Genomic DNA, 12,404 nt, shown 5'->3' on the forward strand with positions numbered 1-12,404 from the left:
GTAGCAGAATAAACTCATTGGGGTTACTTAAGCACCAAAACGATATGAATATTTATACATTCTGCTATGCTGGTTACAGCTTGGAGCTACCATCAAAGTATGTGCACTAACACATCCACAACCAGAACACAAACGCAACCAACAATACTAGTTATTTGCCCAGCGCTTGCACCGTCAACAAGAAAAGCTGATTCTCGCGAACGCCCACCATCCGCCACAACGAGAAGGGGTTTATGTCGATCACAGAACTACGTCGATTACCAAAACATCGAACAAGCAACGGAAGTCAAACTAAGGATTCTACGGAAACATTTGTTAACTTACTAGCTACGTAGCTAGGATGGAGAATGTACGGCAGTAAGCAGTTAGCAAATTTGACAAGATAAATATATTTTAAACAGCGTTTATGAACATTAAGCTTGTGGTTACAAATTATATCTCTTTACGAGAGGCGCCCACGGCTGGAGACAAGGTATGAACAATATCTGTATTTTCGCATTGAATAATTTGTAACTTAACGTTAGCTAGGGACATTACTGACTAGCGAGTTCTAGCTAGCTGCCTAGCTTAATCTTGTTTTAGAAAAGACCTTCGCTAACGTCACCGTTAATCAACTGAAGACAAACCCACCAAATTCCAGCGAATGTTAGCCTGCTATTTACATTACGAGGTTTTCTAACTGACAGGGGCTAACGTTAGTCAGGAGCAAAGATAATACTAGACTATATTCCATGTTGCTAGCTGTGGCGAGTGAGACCGGTGGCAGTGTCAGGATCGTTAGTTGCCTAACGTTAGCGATAGTTAGGATATAGCTTTGATCCCCGCCAGGTGATGGCACCCATGTGCCCGTGGATCAGTAATAATGGTTTAAAAAAAAAAAATTTTTTTAAACAGTATGCCTTGTGAGAGAGTGCACAGTCCACCCTAAAGCGAAGATTACGTTACATAGATCTTGTTTTTGTTTTTCAGGGTAGTTAAGTCGGTGTGTCAATACAAAAAAATACTTAATTATCTCAGTTCTGTGCGTGTGTGTCTGTACAGAATGGATCCAGCCCTGTTGAGAGAGCGAGAGCTCTTCAAGAAAAGAGCCCTCGCCTTACCGACGATTGAGAAGAGGTCCGCTCCCTCTGAATCTTCCTCCTCCTCTTCCTCGAAGAAGAAGAGGCCCAAAACAGACCGTGATGGATCTGGAGGCTCCAAGCATGGTGGAGGTTAGTCGTTGTTACAGCTGCCGTTTGCTTGGCAACTGCCTCGCTGTTTGGAAATCCCTAATCACTCACTCTGTTCTGCAATCAGTATGTCTACCTGGGCCCAGCCTGGATACAGTGGTCTCTAAATGCTTTGCATTGTTTTGCTAGTGTGAAGTCTGGTCTATATTATGTCATATAACCTTTATTAAAACCATATAAACCATATAAAATTATTTATCAAGTCGTATTTTTGTGTTTTCACATTGGCATTTACAAATACGTAGAAGTATTTGTGGTTTCCTTTTTAAAAAACTGGGTCAGGTGAGTGTTGTTCTACCTTGGAGAACGTGCAGACAGTTCTTTCTCACACAGCTTATGTAGGCCTTGATGCTTTCAGGTTGGTGCTCTCAAACTCATCTGTCATTTGGACTTCTTCTCCATTCTTTTGAAAGGGTCAGACCTCCTTTTTCTGGCCAACCGCAGGTCTGCTGTGGCCGTAGCATCAGCTAAGCAGGGGTTTAATTCACATGGTGCTGGGCAGCTGCGATAGGCCTGGTTTTTTGCTTGGCTGGGTCAAGGCCTCTGCTTGTGTAACTATAGCCCAGGTTTAAATTATGCAGCAATGCGGAGCACGGGTTAGGTGAATAGATGTTTGAGTCGGAGCTACTCTAGACCGATGGTCCAGTTCCAGTGTTGCAGCAGGCAAGTCGAGCATGTGACCGTAGGTTTATGTCATGTCACTCTTTGGATTATTAGCTACCTGTGGAAGCCCTATAGTAAACATGGTGCATTGTGTGTAATGTAGTTATTTGTCATTTAATTATGTATGCAAGTTGTTTAACCCATTTCTCCTCGCACATCAAACGGAGCACTTGATTTATCAGAACTTTGACTTGATTTCTGTCAGGCGATATTGAATGATTGCACACCGTTCCAATGTCCTCCATGATTTAATCAAACGCACATAATTTTAAGGCAAGCTGAGAAATACATTGTGCTGTGAGGTGGGACAAATGCAAGGTGATACAACAAAGGGTTAAAGAGACCGGAACACGGACACATTCTCTCAGCATATTTACAGTTATTTCTCTTTTTTAAAAAAAGACAATGTGCTGATAGATATGTGAATGAGTAAGTATAAAACATAGAGGAAAGGTAGTGTAAGAGTCGTGGTACAGGTGCGATTGGAGATTTCATCATTAGGTCTCCCACGTGGGATTCAGGTGAAGTGAACATTACAACAGAGTGAGAGTCACCGTTGGAGCACGTAGGAGATTCCTCTGAAATGTCCTTAGAGTGGTACGTCCTTTACCACTTCACGTTAATACACTTAAAACGAGGAAACGCTGAAAGATTGTAGCTTGACTTTCTAGATACTGCCAGTTCCTGCAGGTGCATTTTTTCAGAAGTAGATATTTGAGAAAGCGGTGCCGGGTAACCTTGTGACAGTGTTGCAGCATTTGGTACGGTGTGCACTGGGTAATGGAGTTTTCCCTTCTGCAGAGAAAGGGAGAGACATTGAGGTGCATCGGTGCAGGTGTGCAGTAGCTACCGGTGGCCTGGAGTGAGAAGCCGGGACTGTGGAGAGTTCTGTTTAGTTAACTTTCTAACGCACTTTCATTGTGTGGTCGTTTGTGATGGCTGTCGCCGAGTGGGGTGGGGTGGGGGGTGGGGGTTGACGGCAAACGTGGTGTCTTCTGGGAAAAAATGTCTGATGATGAAAACCCGAGCCCGTCTTCTGGCCTCAGACACCTCCGCTTTCTTTGCGGTTTCCATAGAGACCAGGTGTGCTTTGAACAGAATATGATCGACCCCCCGCCTCCTTAGGGTTGGAGTGGGGTGGGGTTTGGGGGGGGGGGGGGTGAGAGTGATGAAAGCTGTTCGTTTGGGGGACACGGGCGATGGGGCGGGGCTACACCACCTCCACGTGGCGCTGGCGCATCCTGTCCATGGCGGAGCGGAAGGCTCCGGGCTCCTGGCTGAGCTCCCCAGCCGTCTTGTCCTTGGCGCAGCAGCCGCAGTCCAGCAGCTCGTACAGGAAGGCCAGCGCGGCCAGCGACACCACCGTCAGGATGAAGAGGAGCAGGATGACGAAGCACGCCACGTTCCAGCCGTCGTGGAAGGGGTACACCTCCTGCACCTGCAGGGACACGCCCGCCAGGGGCGTGGCCTGCTGCCAGGGCTGGCTGGCGTTCTGGCCCGTCATGATGTCAGAGCTTCGCTGGGATACACCTGCTGAGACGTCAGGGGGAAGCAGTGTCCAGCTTACTGACCGAAGAGTTGGCCTGCCTCTGTGGGGAAAAAAACACAAAAACAATCAGCAAATGTATTCAGCACTTCCTGGTATGAATACTGGAGTTTATAATGTCATTCCTTGAAAAATATATTGCCCAATAGCCCATACCTTTCAGATACTGTGATAGAAGTTCACCTTCAGCGTTTGAGATTCAGGAATGTCCTTTTTTATTTACCTCTTGAGCTGTACCCTGGCTGAAGTCCCCCTGAAACAGGAGATCATGAGTGAGACAGCTGTCTGTGGGCTCGCATTAAAGGCCCCATTATATGCAGCTCCTCTGCTGACGCATAATGGACCAGAACCACCATGTTATGCAGCACCTCTGCTAACCCATAATGGCTGGAACTGGTAGCTCTGCAGATGGAGGTGCAGAGACCACCTCGCTCTTCGGATCAATCGAAGACTAATTAAACAGCAGCTTCAGCCCCCCTTTTAAGTCCTGTGAATGTGGCACCTTGAATTATTGCTGTCGTAAATGCTAATAAGGCTCGTGTTTCTAATCCTGTCAATAACTTTTTAATTCCAGCTTCTGGCTGAGCTTTGTGTGTGTGTGTTCATGCATGTGCGTGCGTGAGGTCTAGGTGCACTGCGTGGTAATTTGCGATGGATAGCCTGGTGTTAAATCACACAAGAGGAGGTCAGATTTCACCTTGTGTTTTCCTGCCACATCCCTGTGCTGTATTATCAAACGGTGTATCCATTTCTGTCTATCCAATCCAATGTTTGCTAATGCTGCTTTAGATTCCTGGAGGATAAATTAATTTTAAGCAGCCTGACAAAATCAGCACAGTGCCTAAATGGTTATCAGCAGCATTTCATGAATTTCCCCTGTCCTGTTGGTGGTGTTGAATGTGACGTGCCGATTATGCCGGATCAGTGGTCAGACGGCTAGCCGAATACTCAGTGGCCACGCCTTCCAGTCTCTCTGGGCCTTTCTGTACCCCTCTAAAACCTGGTACAGACGAAATGAGCGAAACGCCCCCCACTGTGTGTAACAGCCCCCCTGCCCCTGTAACACCACCGTTGCCAGGGGCAACCATCACCATCCTGCCACTGAGGAGATCAGTGCTGCCCTGTCTCTCGAATCAAACCGTCTGTCACTCAAACCAAACCGACCTGTCACTCAAACCAAACCAACCTGCCACTCAAACCAAACCGCCCTGTCAGTAAAACCAAACCAACCTGTCACTCAAACCAAACCAACCTGTCACTCAAACCAAACCACCCTGTCACTCAAACCAAACCACCCTGTCACTCAAACCAATACACCCTGTCACTCAAACCAATACACCCTGTCACTCAAACCAAACCGACCTGTCACTCAAACCAAACCGCCTGTCACTCAAACCAAACCAACCCGCCACTCAAACCAAACCGCCCTGTCACTCAAACCAAACCGCCCTGTCACTCAAACCAAACCACCCTGTCACTCAAACCAAACCGCCCTGTCACTCAAACCAAACCAACCTGTCACTCAAACCAATACACCCTGTCACTCAAACCAAACCGCCCTGTCAGTAAAACCAAACCGTCTGTCACTCAAACCAAACTGCCCTGTCACTCAAACCAAACCAACCTGTCACTCAAACCAAACCACCCTGTCACTCAAACCAAACCAACCTGTCACTCAAACCAAACCGCCCTGTCACTCAAACCAATCCACCCTGTCACTCAAACCAAACCAACCTGCCACTCAAACCAAACCGGCCTGTCTGTCTCCTTGCCAGGATACTGCCACATCAGGGCTGGGCGTACTGGGGCCTAATGCTTCTCAGCTTCCTGTGGACACCCCTCACCCCCCCATTCCCTGTCCCTCCCCCCACATAGAGTCTCATTTGCTGCTTTCTGTTTCAATTTGTAAAGCATCTTCTCTGTGTTCCACCCTTCCTCTGAACCGAGCTGCGTTTGCTGAACCAGCAGCCGCCTCTCGCCTACCAGCAGTGCGCCGCGCTTGCGCTCAGATGCACAGCTTGCCCTGAGACGCATCGCTCGCGGTAAGACGCGCAGATCGCGGGAAGACGCACCGCGTTCCCGGAGATAGCCCAAGTTCCAGAGCAGCAGTGGCGGAATGACATCATCCCCCGCGCAGCGCGATAAATAAATCAGAGGCCGGATTGGTTGCCGGGCGGACCGGCGAGCGCTTAGCGCCGTCTGAGAACAGGAGGCGAAGCCCCTGTGCATTCACCAGCAGCGCACGGAACGGAGCAGCTGCATGCGTGTGTGTTTCTGTGTGTGTGAGCGTGTGTGTGTGCGTGCATGTGTGTGCGTGCATGCGTGCCTGCCTGCCTGCGTGTGTGTGTGTATGCCCGTGTGTGTGAGCTGAGGAGGGAGAGTGCAGACGTACCTGAGCGTTTTCTCGGACGGCGCACGCAGGAAGGCTGGTCTCTCTCTGCGGCCCGACGAGCACAAGCTCGGCCTGTCAACAGCTGCCGCCCTGCGATTGGCTGGGCTAGCGCACAAAGAGGCCCGCCCCCCCCCCCCCAATCCCTCCATCTCTGGCTCATTAACAGACCAGCCTCCCCGCCCCTCCCCCCAGCTCCCTCCCTCCGTCCCTCCCGCCCACGGACTGAATTATTCATGAGGCTGGGTACCGGCACATTTTGATTGGCCGGATTGTGCTGTGGAGGGCAGGCAGCAGGCGTCGGTGTCGGTTTTGGAGGAGACGTAATGGCTCGTGTGGAGACGCGCAGACCGAAGAGCCCGTGCATCCTGAAGAGCCCGGCTGCTCAGAGCGGGTGTGGGAGCAGACTCCCAGGGTACCCGTGTAAAGCCCTCTCCATGCAGCTGTGCTTGTTTTGTGTCCCCCGGTGCATTTTGGCAGGCTGCTGAATGGATCCCTGATCCCAGTGAAAGCGGATTGAAGTCCGCAGCAGGATAGCCTGGCGCAGACGGGCTGCTGTGTGCAGGGACTAGAGATGAGGACGCGGGGCGCTGAAGAGCATCTGCACACCCCCCCCACCCCCCACATGATGAGGGCCGAGACAGCTCGGGGGAGGGGGGAGGGATGGCAGCTCGTGAGTTGCCACCAGCAGCATGGCAAGCGACAGAGAGATCTGACGGATGGGTCTCTGCTGTCCCCCCCCCCTCCCCTGATCACTCAAGCCATCACAAGGCAAAAAACAAAACAAAAAAAAAAAAATAGGCCTCTCGCTTCACTGGGTTTAAGAGCAGCCGCGGCCATCGCGCTTCGCAGAAGCCATAAGGCCCCGACGTGCTCGACTGGGCTGATCCTGAAGTGCAGGGCCAACATTAAAGGGGAGATCTGTGGGTCTTAATACCCCTGAATCTGCTCTTAATACCCCTGAATCTGCCTGCCAGTCCGCGGGGCCTCCTGCTAACGAGCACTAGTTTTCGTCCTGGCCAGCTGCCTTCGGCTAAATTGGTAAAGTGCATTAGCGGGCTCATTTAAACGAGAGTTCTGAAAAATACACTACAGCGCGAGGGTCTTGAGCAGAGGGGACTCTCGTAGTCATCTGTTGTGATTGAGCCTCTGTAAGAACGGGGTGAAAAATACAAGCCAAACACATGACTGAGCTACTGAAGTATTAAAGAGCAGAGGGTTGAAGATTAGACGGTGTGTAGCTCACCCTCTAGAGCTGCATCCTACACACAGTCCTGTACGTACAGTAACGCTGGTGCATGTGAACGCGTTGTCTGTACTCTGCTCTCACCACAGTATGTAGAGCCAGCTATTGCCGGGTCACACCTTTAATAGGCTAGCGGGAAACGTGCAGCAGTTGGCCAAGTGCTTCCAGCCATATCCGGCCTGCAGTGAAATCTGAAGGAAGCCAAACCCTTTTACAGTAGGAAAGGACAGACGCTAGCTTACTGTACATCGTACTGAGTTTTGCAGCCGTACCGTAGCAGAGGACTGTGTGTTCTGCTCACTGTGTGAGCAGAACGGAAATGGTCGGGTTTCTTTATCTGTGAATGTGTTTTGACACACTCATCAAAGCCTTATGCGAACGCGGAAAAAAAATAAATCACAGTTTGAAGTGCTTAATTTTCTGAGATGAACTGTGTGTGAATAGCTGTGTGTGTGCTGGTGTATTCGCATGCGTTGGGTCATATAATAAACCCATAACGGCTGCTGCTAACGCGCGTCTCTTTCTCCACAGACTCCAGCAATGGCTCGTTTAACCTGAAGGCTCTGTCGGGAAGCTCCGGGTACAGGTTTGGTGTCCTGGCTAAAATCGTGAACTACATGAAGGTCAGTGGCTCTCAGTGATCTGTGTGCTAACACTTTAGCTCTGCATCATGGCATCCTGGGGGTTTCTGCCTGGGGATAGCCTGGGAATTGACAGCCTCAAGGCTGTAGCCAGGTGCTGCTTCTAATTGTTCATAATTTAAGGTTTTCGGCATTCATTTTCACAATTAACACTGTTAAATGGAATAATTGCAATGTCACGCCAAAAATTAACCGAGGAATTGGAGGGGGAAAAAAAGCATCTATTTATGAAGAAATATATAAGTGACAGTAAATATTATTACACAGTATCACACGTTGGTCTGTAAAGATGTGCATTGCGTACAGACTTCATGAAATTCCGACTCGTTTAATTTCCTTATTCTCGTTATTCTATCCGCGACGTTCTGCTCGCGAGCATCTTGTGGAGCGGCCTGTGTGCCAGTCCTGTGTGCCAGTCCTGTGTGCCAGTCCTGTGTGCCAGTTCTGTGTGCCCGCCCAGTCTCTGACTCACGCTCATTTGCATAACGAGGCCGGGTCGGCAGCAGGTGGCTCGTGTGTCATTTTCAGAGCGTCTGCCCCTCTCAGAACGGCTAAAACGTGTCGCGGGTTAACGGCGGGGTAAATAAAGGACGCGATCGCTAAAGATTCTGTGTGTCTGTGTGATGAGTTGGGATTTAAAATGGTTCCCCTGGACTGATGAGTGCTGTAGCTATAGCCTAGCCTGCTGCACCCAGCTGGTCTGTGAGGAGAATAGAGATGATCTGGTCTGAAGACCCGGTCTCCATTTCACATCAGTGCACTTAGCGCCTGGCTTCAACTAACCTTTTCTGTTTTATTTTAATTTTTTTAATTTTGTGAAGCCTTCTCAGTTCTCAATTCTTACACAGTTGTGGTTAATCTGAGAAGCAAATGCTGATATTTTTTATTTATATAATGTTTGTGTGTGTGGGTGGGTGCGTGCATGTGCGAGTTTGTGTGAGTGTGTGCCCGCGTGGGTGTGTGTGTGGGTTTTCATGTGTGCATGTGCATGTGTGGGTGCGTGTGCGTGCATGGGTGAGTTTGTTGGGGAGGGGTTTTGGGGGTATGTGAAGTAATATGTGCAGTGTTTGGTATCCAGAGCGTTAATGCTGGCTGTTTCCCTGTATAGACCCGGCACCAGCACGGGGACACACACCACCTGACCCTGGAGGAGATCCTGGACGAGACCAAGCTGCTGGACATCGGGCTCAAGCAGAAACAGTGGCTTATGAACGAGGTACGGTGGCCCTCTGGGGCCAAACCTCAGAACATTAGATTCATCAAATGACATGCGCTGGAATAGATTTAATGCTTCATTGCATTTTTACACTGTCACTCTAATCAGTGATCAGTGTAATATTTGGTTTACATTTTAAATTCAACGAGTTGCCTAAATGCCCAAGATGTTGGTAATATGTTAGCAGTGTTGCTGTTTGTAGTATATTACACACACGTCCACAAGGTGGCGCTACGTTCCATTAGAACTACCCTGAACGCCGAGACCAAGCAGTCAGACATCCGTCAGTTAATAAGCATCATCTAATAAAGAGTTCTTTGTGTGCGGTGAAGGATATTTTTAGATATTTAGAGGTAATTCTGAGGATTTTGCAGCTTTACAGTATCCTTTGTCTCAGACAACAACTATCTAGGCCAATTAAAAATATACACTGTAACTGAATTTATATTTTTTTTAAATAACGTGCATAAATTTAAGTAACTTAAGAAAAGTGCCGTTAAACTGAGCAGAAGGTTTAACGCTTGAACTCTGCCAGCCTGGTTCTGATGTTGGGTTCTGGGCCCCCTCTCTTCCCGGCCCGTTTATGACCCATCCAGGCCCTGGCCAGTAACCCAAAGATAGAGGTTCGGGACGGGAAGTACGCCTTCAAGCCCAAATACAACCTGAAGGACAAGAAAGCCCTGCTGAGGCTTTTGGACAAACACGACCAGCTGGGCCTGGGAGGGGTGCTGCTAGACGATGTGGAGGAGGGCCTGCCCAATGCGCAGAAGGCCATTAAGGTGAGAGGGCGCTCCCTGCTGGAGATGGCTACGCAGTGCAGCCATAATCATTTCACTGATGTGGCCTAGCGCCTCTGGCTCAATTGTAGTGTGAGCTTAAGCAATTTTGAAAATTTCATGCAAACTTTATCGCTGACAACTGCTGTGGCACAGCCAGGATTTGAACCTGCAGCTTTCTGAAAACAGGGCAGCTGTCTAAGAGCCTCTGGGAGATGCTGGGTGGCTTTTTGACGTTTTGGCGCATTTTCACCCACAGGCTCTAGGCGACCAGATCATTTTTGTGACCAGACCAGACAAGAAGAAGATTCTTTTCTACAACGACAAGCACTGCCAGTTTTTGGTGGATGAAGGTGAGCGTACCTGCGGGTGGGGGGAGGAGCCAGGACGGGAGGTTAGAGAGCTGTCCGTCTCTCAGATTTAAGTCCTGTGGGGACGTGATCGTGCTGCATAACCAACAGAGAAGAATGCTTTACTCTCTGCACCGCTGTTCTTCTGCCACAGAGGGAGGGAGAGAAAAAAGAAAGGATTAAGGGGGGAAAGGGGGAGGTGGAGAGATGTCCTGTTTCTTCTCTCTCCTTCTCTCTCTATGCACAGCAGTGCTAAAGTCACAGGATCGGCCGGTGTGAACAGATCCATTTCACTGCTGACTACCAACAGGATAAATGTATAACTGTGCGACACAGTGCATTCACTGTGCCCTTAATTAGCCTCAGCGCTGTCAGTTAAGGGGAATGAAGGGATGAGAAGGACCGAGTAAAGGAGTGAGGAGGGTGGGCTGGTTTCTGTGGTGACGAGCGCTGCCCTTCCCCCGTCAGAGTTCCAGAAGCTGTGGCGAAGCATTCCAGTGGACTCCATGGACGATGAGAAGATCGAGGACTACCTGAAGAGACAGGGCATCTCCTCCATGCAGGAGACCGGACCAAGGAGGCTGGTGAGGGAGAGAGAGAGAGTGTGTGTGTGTGAGAGAGAGAGAGGGAGAGTGTGTGAGAGAGAGAGTGAGAGAGAGAGAGAGGAGAGAGAGAGAATGAGAGAGAGAGAGATAGAGAGAGAGAGAGACAGAGAGAGAGAGAGAGAGAGAGAGAGAGAGAGAGAGAGAGTGTGTGTGTGAGAGAGAGAGAGAGTGAGAGAGAGAGAGAAGGGAGAGAGCGCGCGGTCTCACATTAACATGGTCTCTCTCTCCTCCTCCAGGCGCCCATCCAGGAGCGGAGGAGGCCGGGGTCTCAGAAGAGGAGGCGCTTCAAGACGCACAACGACCATCTGGCCGGCGTGCTGGAGGACTACTCCGAGGGCGTTCCCGCCAAGAAGTGACCGCGCGCTCCCACCTCCGACCACCAGGGGGAGCCGTGCATCGCTGTACGGAAGAGCGCGGGGGCGGGAGAGGCAGCGTCCCTCCGAGCGCCTCGGTCTCGGACCTGATTGGACGTCTACTTTGCCAAAAAAAAGAGAGATCAGATTTAAAGGGCACTGCTGTGTGTTATACTGTAAAGCTCGGTTCAGAAATGTTCAAATGTGAATCTGTGTAAATATCTTTTTTTTTTTTCTTCAGTGCCAGCGCGTTACAAGATGGGATGGGCGGTTCCGGTTGAGCTCAAATGTTACTGAACGCTTCTCCCTCCTCCGCACCGTGTCGGCCATCTTGTCTGTATTATCGGAGCGCTAACTAATGCTGGACATTTTACCAGAACTCCTGGGAAGGACGATTAAAATAAGTGTGGTTTTTTTTTTTTTTAACGTTTTATTTTCAGTGAGTATCGCATGCCCTGTGCAGTGGCCCATGGCTTTACTTTCCTGTGGGCAGTGGGGTTCAACAGCGAATAAAAAAAACTAAAAAAAAAAACTGAATAAAAATACTTTTCTTCAAACGGTGAAGCCTCGTCAAACTGCCAGGGCGGTGAGCCTGCTTTCACTGATAGAATGTTCTGGAAGCACCTCGGGTAGTTTTCTGAGATGTTATTTGTCTCGGTTCCCCCTGCATTCTGTCCTGTGGTGTATTATGGGATGTCGGCCCACCAAGCAGACACCAAGTCATTGGCCTTTACGAGCGCATCTGATTAATGCCTCCGACGTCGAACCCGCTGCACTCCTCCTGGGAGGTCTGCCGTCGGTGCCCTTGAAGCTGAGCGTAATGCGTTCGGAAGCCGGCGCTTAGAAACACTTTGAAAACTTTCCCCTCTCCCTGGCTCACTCAGAAGTCAGTCTGCGTTTTCACAGTCCCCCCCCCAACCCCACCCCACTTAGTGCACTTGCCCTTGGAGGGACCTCCAGGTTTTCGTAATGGACCTACCCCCCACCTCTCCCCCTACCCCCCCGTCTGAGAGCGTTCTGTATTATTCATCTCTGTTCAGGGCCTTCTTACTGAAGATGGCGGTATTCGGACGCCGTCTGCCATTGGGGATGTGCGCAGCGAGCCGAGGGAGAAAGGGGGGGGGGGGAGGCAATACTCAGGGCCCTCTGAGTCCGGCCTCCCCACAATCTTAACCAGAAAACCGCAAAGCAGCGAGGTTGCTAAGCAGCAGCAGGAAAAGGCCCAACCCTGAGGAACCGGGGGGGGATGGGGGGGTCTCACTGAGGGGGAGGGTGCGATCAGGTTTCTGAATCCTCTTAAACCAATTCAGAAAAATTTGGAACAGGTCAAAGTTCAGAGATGATGTGTACATAAATTTCTGGAGGGGTGCCCGGACCACACAAACGCTAT

The 12,404-nt window shown here is 50.0% G+C and overlaps 2 protein-coding genes across 3 annotated transcripts; one reads left to right on the forward strand and one right to left on the reverse strand.

The window, feature by feature from the left end:
* Positions 1-314: 314 nt before the first annotated feature.
* On the forward strand, positions 315-11,571 carry gtf2e2 (general transcription factor IIE, polypeptide 2, beta). Its single transcript, XM_064334576.1, has 8 exons — positions 315-472; positions 1,042-1,211; positions 7,605-7,696; positions 8,823-8,930; positions 9,527-9,709; positions 9,966-10,059; positions 10,525-10,640; positions 10,898-11,571. Exons 2-8 carry the CDS (start codon positions 1,043-1,045, stop codon positions 11,015-11,017), a joined length of 882 nt encoding a protein of 293 aa, XP_064190646.1. The 5' UTR covers positions 315-472; position 1,042; the 3' UTR covers positions 11,018-11,571.
* smim18 (small integral membrane protein 18) lies at positions 2,122-10,483 on the reverse strand. 2 transcript variants are annotated; one of them, XM_064334578.1, is made up of 3 exons: positions 10,070-10,483; positions 3,595-3,691; positions 2,122-3,481 (listed from the first exon to the last, which is right to left on the reverse strand). In XM_064334578.1, exon 3 carries the CDS (start codon positions 3,394-3,396, stop codon positions 3,103-3,105), a length of 294 nt encoding a protein of 97 aa, XP_064190648.1. In that variant the 5' UTR covers positions 3,397-3,481; positions 3,595-3,691; positions 10,070-10,483; the 3' UTR covers positions 2,122-3,102. The 2 variants fall into 2 exon arrangements, with proteins under 2 accessions (XP_064190648.1, XP_064190647.1); XM_064334577.1 differs by lacking the exon at positions 10,070-10,483 and adding an exon at positions 5,831-5,920.
* Positions 11,572-12,404: the final 833 nt, after the last annotated feature.

This window comes from Anguilla rostrata, chromosome 5, assembly GCF_018555375.3.
Source record: "Anguilla rostrata isolate EN2019 chromosome 5, ASM1855537v3, whole genome shotgun sequence".
In the NCBI taxonomy this organism is placed as follows: domain Eukaryota; kingdom Metazoa; phylum Chordata; class Actinopteri; order Anguilliformes; family Anguillidae; genus Anguilla; species Anguilla rostrata.

What these genes read in the sequence shown, in the direction of transcription:
- gtf2e2 (XM_064334576.1), top strand. Translation starts at nt 1,043, where the DNA reads ATGGATCCAGCCCTGTTGAGAGAGCGAGAGCTCTTCAAGAAAAGAGCC. An exon ending in AAATCGTGAACTACATGAAG is followed by an intron (nt 7,697 to 8,822) that starts GTCAGTGGCTCT and finishes TTCCCTGTATAG; the next exon opens with ACCCGGCACCAGCACGGGGA. An exon ending in AGACCGGACCAAGGAGGCTG is followed by an intron (nt 10,641 to 10,897) that starts GTGAGGGAGAGA and finishes CTCCTCCTCCAG; the next exon opens with GCGCCCATCCAGGAGCGGAG.
- smim18 (XM_064334578.1), bottom strand. Translation starts at nt 3,396, where the DNA reads ATGACGGGCCAGAACGCCAGCCAGCCCTGGCAGCAGGCCACGCCCCTG.